This window comes from Poecilia mexicana, unplaced genomic scaffold (genome assembly GCF_051168715.1).
Source record: "Poecilia mexicana isolate PSO_F unplaced genomic scaffold, ASM5116871v1 scaffold_16, whole genome shotgun sequence".
NCBI classification, from domain to species: Eukaryota; Metazoa; Chordata; class Actinopteri; order Cyprinodontiformes; family Poeciliidae; genus Poecilia; species Poecilia mexicana.
The window spans coordinates 17151754-17171313 of record NW_028263385.1 but is presented as its reverse complement, the minus strand read 5'-3'; the positions used below and the strand labels follow the sequence as shown (position 1 = coordinate 17171313).

General features: G+C 33.6%; 2 protein-coding genes across 2 annotated transcripts; both read right to left on the bottom strand.

The window, feature by feature from the left end:
• Positions 1 to 6859: 6859 nt before the first annotated feature.
• On the bottom strand, positions 6860 to 10781 carry LOC106928461 (serum amyloid P-component-like). The gene is made up of 4 exons (XM_088013777.1): positions 9638 to 10781; positions 8226 to 8325; positions 7822 to 8119; positions 6860 to 7121 (listed from the first exon to the last, which is right to left on the bottom strand). Exons 1-4 carry the CDS (start codon positions 9684 to 9686, stop codon positions 6903 to 6905), a joined length of 666 nt encoding a protein of 221 aa, XP_087869903.1. The 5' UTR covers positions 9687 to 10781; the 3' UTR covers positions 6860 to 6902.
• Positions 10782 to 15557: 4776 nt separating this feature from the next.
• LOC106928462 (serum amyloid P-component-like) lies at positions 15558 to 18705 on the bottom strand. Its single transcript, XM_088014136.1, has 4 exons — positions 18408 to 18705; positions 17128 to 17230; positions 16754 to 17042; positions 15558 to 16475 (listed from the first exon to the last, which is right to left on the bottom strand). The coding sequence occupies exons 1-4, from the start codon at positions 18586 to 18588 to the stop codon at positions 16245 to 16247; spliced, it is 804 nt and encodes a 267-aa protein (XP_087870262.1). The 5' UTR covers positions 18589 to 18705; the 3' UTR covers positions 15558 to 16244.
• Positions 18706 to 19560: the final 855 nt, after the last annotated feature.

Genomic DNA, 19560 nt, shown 5'->3' with positions numbered 1-19560 from the left:
CAAACCTGTTGAAGAACTGCTCCAGATTATTTACCCACCCTACATTTCCTACAGCCTGGGAGTTTGTTTATGACCTGAAATTATTTTCAAGCTCTTTCAAACTCCTCTAACGTTTCTCTGTTGCAGCTGCACACATCACATTGAAGAGATGGTTTGTAGAGACCGGAAAAGCTCTGATAATAATGTCTGCCTGTTCTTAATCTAACTTCAGCCGTATCAGAAATCTTCTTGGGCATTTTCTTTGCTTGATATATCCCTGAAATAGATTAATATATTTTCTACAACCACAGAATGTTTCTTCTGACACGGCTATTTAAGAACTGATACTTGGTGCATCAGATAAGGTGTAATAACTCGGTGCCTGCTTAAACAATTATATTAGGCATTCACTTATTTTCTCTGCTTTCTTTTGACAGGCGGTGACGAGCACCAAGGCTGATTATCTTAAGATCCAAACGAACTGTTTTTTATCAAAACATCTTTCTTTTTTCTATTTTTGTGGCTCTAGTGACCTTTATTTGACACTAGGCCTCTAGTTTAAAATAGTGGCTTATTTAAGGGCGAACACACGTTGCAAAAGTCAACAGGGTCAGACTTGAACCCATGATGTCCGCGTTGAGGACTGAGGTCTCTCTTTGTACATGGGTCATGTGTTTTACCCTACACCCACTGCCACACCCATTCAAAACTTCTTTGATATTATCAAAACTTGTTCTTTGACTTTTCCAGTAGATCTTGTGTTTTTTTCCCCCACAGATCATATCTAATTACGTTGCAGCCAGCTATCAAGTTTTTTTTCCAATTGGAGATATATATTGGAGTATTAGTCTGAAATAATCTTTGAAAGTCTATGCCTATCTTTTGGTATTTTAGGACTATTAGCACAGTTTCTTTATACTGTAATAGTCTGCTGAATATTACATCCAAACCAAACATTTCCCATCAAAGTACTGCTCTATGGCTCAAGGTAAATGTCCCACGCAAAACAAACTTAACGACATGTCTTCTGTTTGAGCCATGTTTCTGACAAAGAGGTTGCTGGAATCAGGAATTTCAAGCTCTTTACATGCTAAGCACGTTGTCTCCTGCTGAGATACATCTCCTGCTCACTTCATTTTAGCACCTTATTAGGCCCTTGTGAGGAAAATCTTGTCATAATTACCATGTAAAGTCTTGAATAGCCCAGAAACCTGTCAGTGAATTTGACTCTTGACCAGCAATTCTAATCAGCTCATCTGTGAGCAAGAGTGAACTAGATTTAAAGAAATTCCCTCTGGGTATTTTGTGAAAGTGTGTTTTTCAGTGATACACAGAAATGGGCAGACAAATGCATTGACAAATTTATAGTAGAATATCACAACCCCTTCAGTTGTGACTGTGTTCAGCACAAACGAAAAAAAAAGAAACTGTAAAATGGAGTTAACTTTTAATGTTGAGATGAGAAGAGCAACAATTTCCAATGCATATATTCAAGATGAACTATTTGCTGAGAGATCCTTCTGTGTGATCATTCAAAAACACCCACTCATACCAGCATTGACCTTCTGAGGATCCAACTGATCCCATTTTCTTTAACTGCATGATTTTGTTGTTGATGTAGTTGCACTCAATGTGTCTTTCACAAAGGTTAATGTTACCAAGTCGTGGGTGAAATCAGACTTGTAGATACAAAAAAAAAATCAACTTGATACTTTTAACAACAAAATAAATAAGAAAAATGCTTATTTCTTAGGGCTGAAGCCAATCACAAGACAATTGAATCGTCTGAAGATTCATGAACATAATTCATTTCAAAAATCAAATACTCGAATTCCTCACTTTAGCTGTAGGCAGCTACACTCATGGATCAGTTACAGAATTGCTTTTATTAACTTAACCAGAAGGTTAACTCAGTTGCACTGCTAAAGTTCAGAGGACTCATATGTAAATCTTGTCATTGCACCAACATATATAAGAAATATCTTTTTTCTGATATGATTGTTCACAGGGACTGAGAAACTATTTTGAGAAACTTTATACTTTTGTATAAAGTTGCCACTGAAGTATCCAACGTCTGTTTTCTTACTGAACATGTGTGCTGATGTTGATGTTTTACTATAGCGCTACAATTGGACTCAGCAGCCATAAGGAGGAGCGCAATCACTGCCAGGACAGACTTCTTTAAGTGACTTTAATTATTTGAAGATACCAAGGATACAGTAAAAAGGGAGTTAATATATATTCAGCAAACCTACATATTCACTATTATAATTCAGACTGAGCTTGTCAATGACATCAGATGAAATTGTACAGCATGCACATGATGTATGTAAATACTTTTATTAGACTGATACATATGTGTTTATTGAAGTTAGAGATGGGATAATAAATGTATGAGCCGTACGTATGACAGCATCATAGCATAAGACAAAATGTGTTATTTTAATACTTCATTTCAATATGATTTCTTTGTAAATGTAATCTGTCTTTTTATGTAAACTGACCTAGCGGATGCAGCATGCTGCTGATGCTAATTGGGATCTCAGAAAAAAATAAAAATAAAATACATGAATGGACATTATGGTAAAATCTGGATCATTAAGTCATTCGATTAGATGTAAGAATTGTAAAGTTTTGCATGTCTAGCCATTTAGCACATGAAGATACATCACTTTGAAAGTGCACTTTTAGCTCCCAATAAAAAGAGCTTGAAGTGTTTTCTTGCTGCTTGGTTTAGTATTCAACTTGATATGAGTTGCAAAATCTAACTGCTATAAAGTCAGGAGCTAGAAATGTTTCTCCTTTCCATGTGTATGCAGAAAATGAGAAATAAATCAAATAAAGACAGGGCACACAATTCCACTGCAACAGAAGAAAATGTATATTGAGCAAATTGCATGTAAGAACCAGGTAAGGTAAGGGAATTTTATTTAGATAGCACATTTTCAGCAAGACCATTAAACGTCTTTAGGAAGGTATACCTGTACGTCAGGCAAATACACCTGATGTACATGTGTATTTGCCATTTATAAGCAATGGCTCATGGTAGTTTTAAGGTGCTATCTTATCATCTTCAAAAACAGACAGAGAAGATCTCTGCCATATTCTGTTTAATGTCCTGGGTATCTATCTGAGTGTCAAGTTTTATATGCATTGTTATTTATGCTTGTGTTTCTGATTACTGCTTAACAGAAATGTGTTGATCTGTTCTACGGTTCCTTGGTCTTGTCTTCTGCTCTTTGTGTTTTTGGATTTTGTTATTTGATCTGTTTTACTCCTTTCCCAATGTTTGTAGTTTCATTGAGTGCCAGTACTTTTCCAGTGTCTATTCACATTCCTGCAGGTGAATAGACACTGGAAAAGTTCTTATCACTTTTCCAATGAATAAATATCTTGTTTTCTATCATCTGGTTTTCCTCAGTGCCTCAGTGCAGCTGAAGCTCTGAGGCCTCAAACTTTCTTCAAAGATACAGTTCTTCAGTCAGCAGTAAGATCCAGGACATGTGCCCCCTATGTAGTCGGTGTACATTATAACAGAAAAGTAATGGTGCCAGACTTCTAATGAATGCCAATGAAAAAGCAAATTACATTTTAAGAAGTGATTTAAACTGTTAAAATGGTCTTATTAAAATCTATCCAATACAAAACTGGCAGACAATGTAAAGAGACCAGTTTTGGCCTTATACCGTAAGAATTTGAGCTGCTGTATTTTGGATAACTTGAAGACACTGTATTAATGATTAATCCTAAATAATGAAGGCATAGCAATAATCCAGTCAATAAAGTACTTGTAATAAAGGCATAAATGATTACTTTGAAATCATTAAAACAAAAATAAGACTTTACATTTGCTAAAAGCCAGAGGTGGAAAAAAAAACTTGATTTAACAACTGAATTAACTTGTTTGTATAATTTTAAACAGCAATCAAAAATAACACTAAGATTCCTAACAAAAGTCAGACAGAATGGAGCTAAATGCCTAAGAGTCTAATTTAGATTTTCAGTAAGAATGTTTTGACCAAATATTATGACTTAAGTTTTATTATGTAGGTGAAGGAAATTTAGATCCATCCATGATTCAGTTCATGGGTAGAAAAACATATTTCCATCCATGAACCTGTCCAGATATTTTTTTTCTTCATTTAGCATCTTTAGGGGCATATAAATATGCAAAGCAATGAAACAAAGATTGAGTTTCACAAAAATCTGACTAGGAGGCAATGACTGTAAAATAAACAAATAGGGCCTAAAACTGAGCCTCGTGTATGTTAATGGTGTGGCCCCAGAACAAACTTACTTACTTTTTTGTGTTCATTTAACTCAAAACTTTCAAATCTTTAACCTAAAGGAACTTTTCATTTTGACTTTATTTAACAATTGAGTTCAATGCCAGTTTTGTATCCTACATCTGACCTACTCAATGCAGTATATTATGATTATCCAAATCAATTAATTAAGTTTATCCATCTCAATTTACTGAGTTTTAAAAATTTCATTCATTAACTGTGTTTAACATGACACATTTAAGTCACTCTTACTTTAATCATTTATCTTTGTATTATAAATAATTCAAATCTCTTTGACTTAATTCTACAGTAAACCAGCTCAAACTAACCAGTTCCAAACTAAAAAATTGAAATATCCAAAATTATATTATCACTCACAATGTACTTAAAATATAGCTGGAAATTAAATTATATTAAATGCATCTTTAACATGTTATTTTAGTTTTTCAAAGAAACCATGCAGCCAAGGTCAGTAGACTGGAGTCAAACCTGCAACACAATTCTTAATTACGTAGTGGGAAGATTAATTTTTTTAAATGAAAATGATCAGCATCATCTTCAAAGTTAGTATAGTAACACAAACAAATACATCATGAGCTGAAAATGACCTATAATTCTTAGTTGCAAGTTTTATCAAAAAGTACTTTCTTGTAAAACGGTTCAACGTTGATTCTGGGGTAAAATTTGAAAATGGTATTCAAGTTTTTGACTACAAGTGACAGAATGAAAGTTTATTTTGTAATTATTGAAAGAGATGCAGGTTAATACAAGATTTTTCTTCTTCCTGCTCCCTTTCAACTCGAGTACAGTAAGCGTTGTAAAAGAATGTATTTGTAAATTAATGATGAAATGTGTTAAATCAAGTGAATAAACTGATTGATTGATTGATTGATTGATTGATTGATTGATTGATTGATTGATTGATTGATTGTATTATCAGAAAGGTATGAATTAGAGTTATGAATTAAACAACATATATTTTATCAGCTATTGTGTGATATATAAATAAAAAAAATCTGATTTATTGACAATTTTCAGGTTGTTCTCTATGAGCACCGTTTCTATAATCTGGAATTCCAGTGAATTCCAGTTCAACACATTTCCTTTTGTGTAGTCACCGTCATTTGTGTATTTCTGGATCTCACAGGGTGAAAGCTTGTAATCCCACATATGGAGATCTGACATCATGCCGACAAGTGATTGTTTGGCATCAAAACCACCAGCATATGAATCTTGATCTTGTACAAAAAATAAACACTGTTGTAAAATAGATACAATAATCAAACAGCACAATAACAGAAACTGGGTTTTCTACAAACATACAAGTTTTATTGGCCATACCTATAAAAACTTTGTATTCTCACCAGAATGATTTTGTTTTCCATTCAAGTATAGAGATGAGGATTTCAAGCCTTGTATTTTTGGTGAATTGAATATTAAAAAGCAGAAAGTCAATTTGAAGCATCCTATGTGTAACCCACAAGAAAGGTTACTTCAAATACCCTTGATAGTTAGGGTATGGCAGGAAGGTTAAGTTACTTCAATCACTAATACTAACACTACACACTTATAAGGGATGTTGGGCTTGATCAGAAGATTCTGAATTTGTGGCAGCCCAGGTGTGAGCAAAAACAGAGGAGAGCACACAGTGTCTACGAGGAAAGAGCAGAACTTAATATAACACTGTCCATCCACGTTCACAAATAAACCAAATTTGCACGCATTTGGAAAAAAAAAAAAAAGAAAAAAAGAAAAGAAAATAACCCAATATTTTTAGTCCTTCCTGTCACCGGGTCACAAAATACGGGCGCATTCGATCCTTTGGGCTGGGCTCGCCATCCAAATCTGGAAGTGATCCAGTTGTCTCTGCAGCACTACAGGTCAAATAGTGCACCACCACAAAAAACCTGACCGATGCCACAAGTCACTACACGGGGATTTCCGGAGTTTTTATGAGTTTTATTGTCAGATTAAAAAACAGACATTGAAAGCAGGTTTCTTGAAAACTATTTACATCTGTGCCTTTTCGGACATTGACAACTTGTAAAGAAGTCATGATTTTCTCCCCCATATAATACATAATATGTATATATATATGTATAAAAACTGTTACAAAAGGGGAACAATGGCCCCAGCTAATGTTGGGGCCTCTCATATGAAACCCTCCTACTAACTTCATGGATATCTGAGAATTGCATTTATTTTTTCTCTACTTCACGTTTTACATACTGACAAAAAACATATATCTAGACATTCGTAGTTCAGTTCTCAAACTCACAGTTCTTAATTCTTTTATAGTTGGACTATTTTAATGAAAATTATCAGATTTTTGAACACCTGTCTTGGAAGTATTTAGAACAAAACAAAACAAGACATCATCAGCTCTTAATGATTCTATATTCAGTTACAAGTTTAATCGAAAAGTTTTTTTTTGTAAAATGTTCAGCATTGAATCTAGCGTAAAATAATAATAATAAAAAAAACAGTATTCAAGTTTTTGACAACATATGACAAAATGATTAGTGTAATGAATTAAACATATTTATGATGTTGGAATATAAAGAACAGAGTAAATTGTGTTCATGTCATACAAGTGACCAATTATTGTGCACTATATAAATTTGTAGAAATTAGGATTTACTGACAAGTATTCTGTTGATTCTCGATCAGCACCCTTCCTATAATCTGGAATTCCAGTGAATTCCAGTTCAACACATTTCCATTTGCGTAGCCACGGCCATTCGTGTATTTCCGGATCTCACAGGGTGAAAGCTTGTAATCCCACATATGGAGATCTGACATCATGCCGACAAATGATTGTTTGGCATCAAAACCACCACCATGTGAATCTTGTTCCTGTAATCAGAGAAGAAAACACAATAATCAAACTGTAAACTCACAAGCACCTACAGCCCTGCAAGCTGCAAGAGACGGCATTCTATAAACATTTTCGGGGGAATTAATGTGATTCACAGGTTTAATTAAACATACATGTCAATACTTTGTGCCCTGACTAAAGTAGAATAAGGAATAGATTCATCCATCATTGATGAAACAGAAAATATTTGAAGCCCTAAAATCAGAAAATTAAAGTAATAAGAATAGATTAAAGATGATATGTAATTCAAAATATTACTACAATGAAGTTGTAGCGACTTCGATGCAGCAATGAAGCTACAGTTGGCTGAGCAGGTTTTAGTTATGCTGCACGTCTCCAATAAGCCATGAATATAAAATTCTGACACAACATTTTTTAAGTGGGGCAGATTAGCTCAAGTATGCCTTTGCTTATTGTATGAGTTATTAAAAACTATGTGTACCTAATTAAGTTGGGTATTTCAGATTGAAACTGTTTTTCCCAGAGTTTGTTTCCATAAATCTCTGCTTAACAAGTTTGCACACAGCCGCCTTCAAGCTCACTCTTAGGTTAGTTTAAGCTAAGCCACCACCAATTTTAATATGTGACTAACTTTGATTGAATCATAAACTTGATACAATTTGGGATATTTTTCATAATGTATTAATATTTCTATATTTACAGTGTTTAAAAACGCACCTGTCCCAAAGCAATAATAATTGGTCCATTGATATTGGATCCAGAGCTGGTAAATTTCCTGCTTGAAGGCTTTCCATCCACCCACAGTTGGGCCAAACCTGATGCAGCATCCCATGTTGCACAAACTGATTGCCACTTGTTCAGCTTGAAGTCCAGTCCTTCAAAATTTGCGGCCGTGCTCCTTACATACATTTGAAAAGAATCTAAGTTGGCCGATTTGAACAACAAAAAGGCGTTATCAAAAGAGGGTAGAGCCAACGAGAAAAGAGAGTGATGTCTTTTGAGGTCTGTAAAGAACCTGTTTTGAGGCAAAAGACATGAAGAATTTAGTTTTAGCTGTAGACATTCATGCACTCTGTAGATAGTTTTATTTGTTTTAGTGCATTTCCAAGGTTAGTTCTTACCTCAAACAGACAGTTACAGCCTGTAAATTTTGACTTGATGTCAACCTAACATGTGCTGTGTTGGTTTCTTGCGGGAAGGTGAACATCTTTCCTGAAAGATCTTTTAAACGAAGGAGTTATTAAAGAAATTTAAAAACATTATTTTAAAAACATTTAAAGTTATGAATACTTTCAAAAATAAAATATTCATAGTTCTGTTTAAATTAGTTTCCACTTGGAAATTAGGCTTTAATATCATTGCTGAACTTGTTTCTGACAACATCTCCTCATATTTGCTATGATGTTACACTGAGTAAATTTAACTTGTAGATTTGTTAACCTTTCATTTTTTATTTTTTAAATTATAGTAACTTGTGTGAGTCACACTGAAAGTTACACAGCACTTTAACCCTTTGACAATTCACTCTGAAAACATCTATTTTACTATTTCATTTATTTTTGAAAAAAAAAAAAAAGAAATACCATAACATACAAATCTGTTATTTCATCAACTAGATTAAATCAATGCAGTTTTGTCAAGATCTGCCTTCTCATTGACATGATGTTAAGGAGAAGGCAGATCACTCACATTATTTCAATGAGACACAATGTGAACTCAAAATATTTTAGAGAAAATATTTGAGAAACAGAGAAAGACAATATCACTCTAAGAGTACACCAGACTTTGCAGTGAGCCTAAGACAACATAGTTGAAATCACTTAACAATCCTAATTTGCTTAACTCTAAAGTTAAAAAAGCGAAGCACAACTTTCAGACCAAATTGTTGAACAGCACCTAACAGTGTTTGAAGAACTGAGTGTGAAATGTTGTTTATGGATCCAGTGGGAAATAATCAGTTGTGACCACAGTTCTTATCAACTCATGACCTACTTGAACTCACGTGATATCATGATACACAGCAAGAAGGTCAGGACAGTCAGCCTTTGTTTTTCTATGGCTAATCCAGCATTTTATTACAGTCAAAGCACACCATTATTTTATTATTCTAGTTTATTACAGATCAAAAACTCAGCCAAAGTCCAAACCAGGCACTAGCACTGTTTAGATGGAAAAGACTCCTGTGAGTGTTTTCATATGAAATTAACTCACAATTTTATTTCAGGTTTGTAAAAAATATGTACTCTTAGCTGGAATGATCAAGTCAACCAGCTAGATGACCTACATGTTTGCTTACTGGCAAATCTGAAACATAAAAGCTAAATCTTGTTAACTGAAGAGACAGCAACACAATTTTACCAACAATTGTTTTATTTTATTTTTTTATTTATTAGGGATAGAAAATAATAAAAAAAAGTCTTCATGTTCCATTGTATATGTGCATAGGAGTTAGAAAAACTACTTAATTTGCTATCATATAAACCTTTAATCTATATTATTATATTGTCAAAAAGCAACAAGTGTTTTTTCTTACTTTGAGGAATGGCAGCACATGATGCCACCAACAGCAGAAAGAGCAGCATCTGATACAAGAAAACACCATACAGGTCATAAAATATTAACAGTGATGATACTCTCAATAAAAATAATGACTTATTCAAGCTGTCCACTCACCATAGTTGTCATGAATCCTTAGTCCTTTTTGTAGCTATGTAAATTTCGTCAATTCTTACCTTGGATCCTGATTCTTGATGTGTGTGAAACTATCCGACTGTCACTTTTATACTGTAGCTGTTGGTAGAATAATCATATTTTATTGCTTTCCTTGGTATCCCCGCCCTATCTGACCTACCTTCTATGTAAGTTAGCAGTACATAGAGGATATTATTTAATTTATTTAGAAAGACCTTGTGAACAACATCAGTTAAATTAAATAGCATTTTACCAAAGGAATTACATGTCATATTTCTCATATGTCTGAATATTTCAGTTTTATTTTTTGTTGTTGTTGTTTTTTGTCGCATTGTTTTTACTCATTTTGCTTATCTAAGTTAATGAATTGCAGAGTTATCTTTTTTCCAGTTTAATGGAAGAGATGCAGCAATTACTTTCTTGTTTTGTTGTGATGCCTTATCAATTTGGACTTTTGCCTCTTTTGTTTCCTTGTATTGATTTCTTATTTTCATTATTTTTCCTTGTTCTACTTTATTACCTCTGCTAGTTCAGTTTCTTATTTGAATTTTGGACTTGTTCTTTGCATTTTGTATTTATTTCATCTTCTTGTTCTGATTTATTCCTTCTGTTAATTCAATTATTTCTTATTGTTGAATGTCATCATCCAAATATCTTTGACCACTGTGATTCCTGTGTTTTTCTTTATTTGTTGTTTTTTTTTTCTTTACCAAAGAAAATGTATTTAAATTTACTATCTGACCAGATGTTGCTTAGTCATGTTTAAAACTTTTACTGCACCTGGTGGACCGACAGTCAGCATCGTTACTTTGCAGCAATGACTCTGATTTGATTTTCAGTCAGCCAAAGGTCTAAATTCATGAATTTTAAATGTTTTAAATGTGGCTGCATGTGCGGGTTCACTCATCTTCTGCCTTCTTCCCATATTCCCAAAACACGACTGTTAGGTTAACATCTTAAATTTACGGAAGCGCATTGCTATCACGCAGGGGGAAAAAAATTCTAGCGCTATCACGTTATAACGTGATACGTATCTTGTTAAAACGTGATAGTATCTCGTGAAAACGTGATAGTATCTCGTTAAAACGTGATACGTATCTCGTTAAAACGTGATACGTATCTCGTTAAAATGTGTTATGTATCTCGTTAAAATGTGTTATGTATCTCGTTAAAACATGATAATTTTATGACCAGGAAGTGGCGGTATTATGCTAGGCTAGTACAGTGGCTTACATGAATTGGTCAGGTTTCCTTTCATGTTTGGTCTACAACATGTAGAGATACGGATGCTGCTTTGCACTGTGGTTAAAACCATTAACAGCATGCCTACTCTGAGCAGGATCCTAAACAGAACGGGACTGCACCGAAGGAAACGTCAGTCCCGTCCTCTAGCTGTAGCGGCGTTCCTGACTGTCTGGATCGAAGCTCAAGTTGGCTTCCGATTGTAGCTTCTGATTCGGGAAATGGCTAAAGGGAGATTATAACGGAGGCTCAGACGTATTTGATGAACAGTTTCTGTTCAGATTTTTTTTAACGGTACACTTGCTGAACAACGGCAACGGCTGTTCGTAACCAAGCAACCGAAATCAACAGAAGGCTCGATAGTGGCAAAAGACAAAACTAGATCCTGTTAAGCATTCGTCAAAATAAAATACTTCCTCTCTCCAAAATAAATCATACATAAAGCTTTGAATTTAATTATTTTTCACGTCACCTTTTGGAATTGTGTACAGTCAAGTTAAATTCGGTGAATAATAATCATGTAAATTATACTTAACATATGACTTGACATATGATTGTAAATAAATAACTAATCATGGAAATTATATTTAACATATAAATGTTGAGAAATCATTTATTCTGCTTTAAAAACGAACATACATTGACACTTCAGATCTGGAGTAGATTATTCTAATCTACGCTAATGGCAGAATATTTCAAACCTAGTTTGTGATTTGTGAAATCTTTATCTGAATTGAAACCTCAGTAATGAGAGATTTAAAAATATTTTTGCATCTGGAGTGCATTAGAAATAAACTCCTATCACATTTACAATATTTGTTATTATTTTAACCTTCTGTTTTCTTTCACTTTTTTGTCCTAGAGCACCTGCCTTTTTGTGTGGCTTACAAGGATCCATCAGCTGGGATAATAATGCCAACAACTTTTCAGATTCCGATTTATAGTGATGCAACGTAGCATCAGAGATGAATAATCTATTCCAGGTCAGAAGTGTCTAAGTATGTTAGCTTTAAAAGTTTAATAGTTAAAGATGCCCATCTCCTTAATTGGTCACATCAATATTATAAAAATTACAATATTGCCAAAATTCTTATATGTTTTCCAATCAGTTTCAATTTCCACACTCCCCTTCTTCTTTAAGGAGCTAAATATAACTTTTTCCAACTTCACTTAAATGGTAAACGCCCGAGATTGAAACTGTTTCTCTTATATCTGCCATATGACAGAGGGTGTTAACAATTATCAAACCTATTATGTTATTTCAACCCAGATCAGGGCAGCAATGTTTTACTTTACTGCCAGACAGCCCCCAGCATGGGTTACTATTGTGTCCCACTGGATCTCTATTGCTATAGACTTGTACATGTACTCATCAGGCAGGAAAAGGTTAATTAAGCAAACAAAATACCCATTTCTGAAAAATACAATGATGATCTGGCAAAAAACACTTGATTATTTGGGAGAAATGCAACAACTATCTGATGTAATGTTCATCCATGTAGAGCAGGATTTAAACTGCTAAGGATATAGCTAAAGTGTCTGATCTTTTTCCAGGGAAGGTATTTATGTAACTTGAAGAAATTAAAAACAAACATGATATTCCTACAAAATATTTCTATAACTATCTTCAAGTTCAGAGTTTTATTTTATCAAAGCAACACAATAATCTTTATCTACCCTCTTTGTCTTCATTAGAAGACATTATTTTAAGTCACCTATATGGTAAAGGAGAGGTGTCTCTTCTTTGCTCCTTGTTTGTCGACAAATATTAAAAATCTTTGACCAATATTTGACAAATATTATAATTTATTTTTTATTTTATTTCTTTTATTTTTTCCAGGTAAACCCCGTTGAGATACACATCTTATCTTATTTTCAAGAGGGACCTGGGTAGAAGTCTGCAACACACAGCAACCTGGTTACAAAATAAAATTAATTAATACATATGCAGAAGTGTAAAACAGTAGAAAAGAATTTAAAAACAGTGACACTGTTTAATAGAATCTCGTCTGTTTTTAAGAATTGCTCGAAATAAGTCCAGTGGAACCAGTTTTGACATCTTTATTTCAGACTGGAGCTGATTCCAGGCTGTAGGAGCAATCACACTAAAGCTTGCTTCCCTTTTTCAGTTCAGAAAAGTGGGACATTCAAAAGAAAAATATTGTTAAAACGTAAAGAATGGGAATTAACAGATCTATGTAAAAGAAAGTTTAAGTATGCTGGAGCCAAGCTGAGTAGAGATTTATGAATCAGGATCATTAGGTGATTGTTTCTCAGGACGCTTAAAGGAGGACATTCAGCTTTTGCTGATTTATGATTTATTTTGGAGAGAGGAAGTCTTTTATTTTGAAGAATGCTTAACAGGATCTAGTTTTGTCTTTTGCCACTATCGAGCCTTCTGTTGATTTCGGTTGCTTGGTTACGAACAGCCGTTGCCGTTGTTCAGCAAGTGTACTGTTAAAAAAAATCTGAACAGAAACTGTTCATCAAATACGTCTGAGCCTCCGTTATAATCTCCCTTTAGCCATTTACCGAATCAGAAGCTACAATCGGAAGCCAATTTGAGCTTCGATCCAGACAGTCAGGAACGCCGCTACAGCTAGAGGACCGGACTGACGTTTCCTTCTGTGCAGTCCCGTTCTGTTTAGGATCCTGCTCAGAGTAGGCATGCTGTTAATGGTTTTAACCACAGTGCAAAGCAGCATCCGTATCTCTACATGTTGTAGACCAAACATGAAAGGAAACCTGACCAATTCATGTAAGCCACTGTACTAGCCTAGCATAATACCGCCACTTCCTGGTCATAAAATTATCATGTTTTAACGAGATACATATCACGTTTTAACAAGATAAATATCACGTTTTAACATACATAACACGTTATAACGAGATACTATCACGTTTAGATACGTATCACGTTATAACGTGATAGCGCTCGAATTTTTTTTTTCCTGCGTGATAGCAATGCGCTTCCGTATAAATTGCCCTTAGATAAGAGCATTTATTTCTCATTGTAAATGATTACCATTTGCCCTGTTCAAATAGCTTGAAATCTAGTTTATCTAGTTTTATCCAAAGGAAGAAAAAAGGGACCAGAAAATGTAATTTTGCAAGCTGCATTTATTTAGAATAAACATTTTCCAGTTTGAAGTACATCTTTGACAGTGTTTTGTTTCATTTGGTTATCTTCTATCAGTGCTTTTCCAGTAGTATTAAATTCCAATGCCTTCCAGTTCAGCACATTCCCTGGATTGAAATTCAGATTATCCATTTAGCTCTTAATCTCACAGGGAGAAAGGACAGAGTCCCACATGTGGACGTCGGTCATCGTGCCGACAAAAGACTGCCTGCTCTCAAAGAATCCACCATGCCTGTCCTGTTCCTGTAAGGGAGAAAAAATAAATAAACATTGGATTATTGGACAAGCTTGAGCAGGGACAGATCCTGTATTGTCCAGCGTGCTTTATGTGGTTTAGGGTTATAACCCTGAAAGTATAGGGCCCAAATAATATTGCACGCTCCACTTTGCAGTTTTTTATTTGGTATAAGTTTAAAATGTCCAATAAATTTCATTCCACCTCACCATTGTGTCCCACTTGTTGTTGATTCTTCACAAAATAATTTGATTCTTTAAAAATATTTTTATGTATTTTTTTATAATTTAAAAAAAATATAAAAAAATTATTAAAATTTTAGATCTTTATGTTTGAAGCCTGAAAAGCTGCAACAGGTTAAAAAGTTCAAGGAAGTCATATACTTTTGCAAGGCACTGTATGTATATATTTGGATAAACTTGATAAATTCAGTTAAAAAAAACTTAATAAATTGAGTTGGATGAACTTAATGAATTGAACTGGATGGTCATAATAAATTGAGTTAGGTGGAACGCAGTTTAGTAAGTTAACTTGAGTTGGTTAAAATGAATAAATTAAGTTTGAAAAACTTAATTGAATTACTTTTTACCAATTGAAGCAATTCAATTAAGTTGGTACAGCTCATTTCATTTTATTGTGTATAGCTGTCCTGCCGTATTTAGACAAAGTTGCTTTACCAAATGGGAAGAATGGCTTTATTAAGTTAAAGTCACGATAAAGAACATTTGAACCAGGCAACAAGAAGGAGAGGCTGCTAATTATAAAGAGACTAAAAGGAAAAGTTGTGGGGGAACTCCAGATGATGTTGGGGCAAATGAAACGCTGCTACTTTAGAATGAACTTTATGGATATATGTGAATTACATTGTATCTTTTCTCTAGTAAATGTTTTACATACTGACAGAAAATATATTTTTAGTTTGTGAGTATTACAATTCCTAATATATTTTTTTAAATATATATTTTCTAAATACAGAATTACTATCAAATAATACTGATGTGAGCACCTTTTCCAGTTTGTCTTTATTAAGTATAAAGGTGTCTTAATATTTAGGTATTCAATCCTAAGCCGTGTCATAATTCAAGTGTATACTATATTTTAGGTTTCAGGGGAAACTTGTCATTCAAGAAAGAAGCAACAAATGTATTGTTTTATTATTATTTAGTCGGAAGATTTATTTTTTTTAAATGAAAATGATCAGCATTTTGAACATCCATCTTCTAAGTTAGTACAATTACACAAATACACCATGAGCTTAAAATGTTATATAGTACTGAGTTACAAGTTTAATCCCAAAGTACTTTCTTGTAAAATGGTTCAGCGTTGATTCTGGGGTAAAATTTGAAAACAGTATTACACAAATCCCAAGAAAATAAAAATTATAGCAAAATCTATACTTATTTATTGTGACTGAGGTCAAACTGTTGTTTTCACAGCCAAACAGACTTTAAAAAGAAACTGGAAGAAGTTAAAAGGAAATAACCAATCTAAGAAAAGATCTAAGAAAGAAGTGGCAACAATTTATCCATTAGTTAATATGAACATTTATTTTGTAATGATTGAGAAAGGGGCAGGTTTCTGCAAGATTTTTTTTTTCTCCCCGCTCCCTTTCCACTCATGTAGAGTAAGAATCGTAAGAGAATGTATTTATAAATTAATGATGAAATTTGTTAAATCAAGGAAATAAACTGATTGAATTAATGATCAGAAAGGTAAGAATTAGTCTAATTATGATGATTAAATTATTCTATCAACAGAATATAATTTTTTTGCTTCATAACATATTTCTTGAACATAACACACAATTTACCAATTATTGTGTGTTATATAAATTCAAAGAAGAGATGACTGACAAGTTTCCAGTTTATTCTCGATCAGCACCATTCCTGTAATCTCGAATTCCAGTGAACTCCAGTCCAACACATTTCCTGTTGTGAAGCCACCTTGATTCATGTATTTCTGGATCTCACAGGGCAGAAGCTTGGAATCCCACATGTGGAGATCTGACATCATGCCGACAAATTGTATTCCGTTAAAAAAACCACCTCTATATGGTTCGGGATACTGTAAGAAAAATAAACACAATAGTCAAACAGCACAATTACAGAAATTGGGTATTCTACAAACATACAAGTTGTGTAGGATATACATATCAAGACTCTCTATCCTGACCAAAATATTTTTGATTTTCATTGAAGTATAAGGAAGGGATGGATTTCAGTCTTTGTCTTTACAGTCAATTGAATATGAAAAAGCAGCAAAATAATTGGAAGCATCCAGTGCAGGGTGTATAATCAGCAAAACCTTTTTAGTCTTTAAAATCTAAAACGTTAAAAACGCACCTGTCCTAGAGTGATTGTAATTGGTCCGCTGATATTGGATTTACTGCTTAACCTCCTGCTTGAAGGCTGTCCATTCAGCCACAGTTGTGCCAAACCTGATGCAGCTTCCCATGTTCCACAGAGCGACTGCCATTTGTTCAGCTTGAAGTCCAGTCCTCTAAAATATGCTTGTTTGCCGTTGACACACATTTGAAATGAACCTACTTCATTTTTAAATATAACACCATTGTAAAAAGAGGGTACGCTCAAAGAGAAAAAAGTAAATTCTCTTGAGAGGTCTGTGAGGAACCTGCATTGAGGCAAAAGACATGAAGAATTTTGTTTAAGTTCTAGACATTCATGCTCTCTGTAGATAGTTTTATTTCGATAATCACCTGAAACAGACAGTCACAGCATTGAAATCTTGTTTTGATGTCGTCAACCTGACATTTGCTGTGTTGGATTCTTCTGGGAAGGTGAACATCTTCCCTTGAAGATCTTTAAAACAAATGATATAATGAATACATTTAAATAAATACAATGTTTTTCAAAATGTATTTAAAGTGATGAATACTTTCCAAAATAAAAGTTTATGGTTCCGATTAACTTATTTTTCTCCTGAAAATTATTTTTTAAGCTCATAGCTGAAGTGACAACATCTCCTGATATTTGTTAAATCCATCTTGTTGTAGATTTGTTTACCTTTTAAATATTTTCATTTTAATGATACTAACTTGTGTGAGTTGCATTGAAAGCTATACAGCAGTTTAACCCCTTTGAACTGGAACCATTTACATTTTCTCATCAGCATTTATCTTCTTCTAACACTCTGAAAACATATGTTTAACTATTTCATTTATTTTTTGCCAAAAAAGTATTTTTTACCAGAAAATATAAATTTGTGATTACATCAAGACTGCTAAACCTATCTTCTCATTGACATGGTGTGAAAATAAAAGAGAAAATATAAACTATAAGTAAGATATTTGAAATGACTTAATGATTTTCTGTGGCAGTCCTTTGAAAAGCAAAAGTTAAGCACAACTTTCAGAGCAATATTGCTAAACATCACATAAAAGTGATGTTTAACTGAACAGAACTTAGTCTGAAATGTATTTTCTGACTTTCCCAGTGGGAAATAACTAGTGACAACAGATCCTAGCAATGTACTGACCTACTTAAACTTTGCTATAGATGATATAAAACATCTGGACAGTCAACTTTACTTCTAATCAAGCATTTTATTAGATTGGAAGCACAAACCTTTTGCGTTTATTATGGATCAAAAACCAAACCAAAGTCCAAACCAGAAACTACCTCTGGTTAGATGGAAAAGAATCATGTGAGTGATTTCATATGACGTTATCTCATGAGTTTATTTCAGGATTTTTTTTTTAAATCAACTCCATGCTGGAATGGTCAAGTCAACCAGCTAGCTGACCTAAATGTTAGCTCACAGGGCAAATCTGAAACATAAAACCTAAATGTTTTTGTTACTGAACAGGCAAGACACAATTTTACCATTTGTTTTTCAAAAGGTTTAGAAATGTCTTCATGTGTCGTCTTATACCCACATAGGAGTTAGAGCAAGCCTCATCCGAGAAACTTGCTCTCATATAAACCTTTAATGTGTATTATTTTAAGAAAGCAACAAAAATGTTTTTTTGTTTTTTACTTTGAGGAATGGCAGCACATGATGTCACCAACAGCAGAAAGAACAGCATCTGATACAAAGAACAAAACAAAAAAAAGGTCCAGAAATGAACAGTGATGATACTTGCAGTAGTTGGCAAAAATAATAAAATAATAATAAAATAATAAAATAATAATTCAAGCTTTCCGCTTGAATAAGTCATAAAAATTCTCGTAGAGAATCATAGACCATTTTGTTTGTGAGATCATACCTCAAAACTGTCCCACTATGTAAAGTTTGTCATGTCTTACCTTGGATGTTGATTCTGGATGTTTAGTGTAAAACTATCGGATTGTCACTTTTATACTGTAGATGTTTGTGCAATAATTGTATTTCATTGGTTCCCTTGATGTCCCTCCTGACCACCTGATCTACCTTCTATGTAAATTAGAAGGTTGGCCTTTTTTTCTAGAAGGCCGATCTTCACCAAGGTTGGTCTTTAACTTTGTAAAAGACCAAATAGAGGATAAAATGATATCGGCACAATAAGAGAAACTTGTGCCGTTTCAATAGCAGATGGACCTTAACAATATATGGACCGAGAAAGTTCTGTTTTCTAAATATGATTTAAACCGTTCCAAAACTGTGTCTGTCATGCCAACACAGTGTAAATAAAAGAATCTCATGTTCTATTATAACAAACTATAAATCACTCTGTTGTAACCCCAAAATAGTTTTTTGGTTATCTCCTGAAAAAAAAAAAGTTTTATACTATTAAATATAAATGTTATTGTTAGATTTAAAAGCACAGCCATTGAAACCAGGTTGTTTGAAAACTATTTACTACTATTTCTTTTAGGACATTGACAACTTGAGCAAATAAGCCATAACTGTTTTCCCATTATAATATCAATGCATACATACATAATATGATGTCCTTCTAAGTTGGGCTGCTATAAAGGTTTTAAATATTTTTGAAATTTAAGTTGCATGACTGTAACAAGATAACAGCTCTCTATTTGCCTCACTAAGACAGTCAACCACAGAGTAAAATTAACAGATAATGATTTTACTTAATATTCTATAATGATATGCATCCACACAAATATTTACTCACCATGACATATCAAATGGTTGAAGTGGGTGATTTGATGGTGAACTTGGCACTGATTAATTCAGTTGATAATTGATTCAC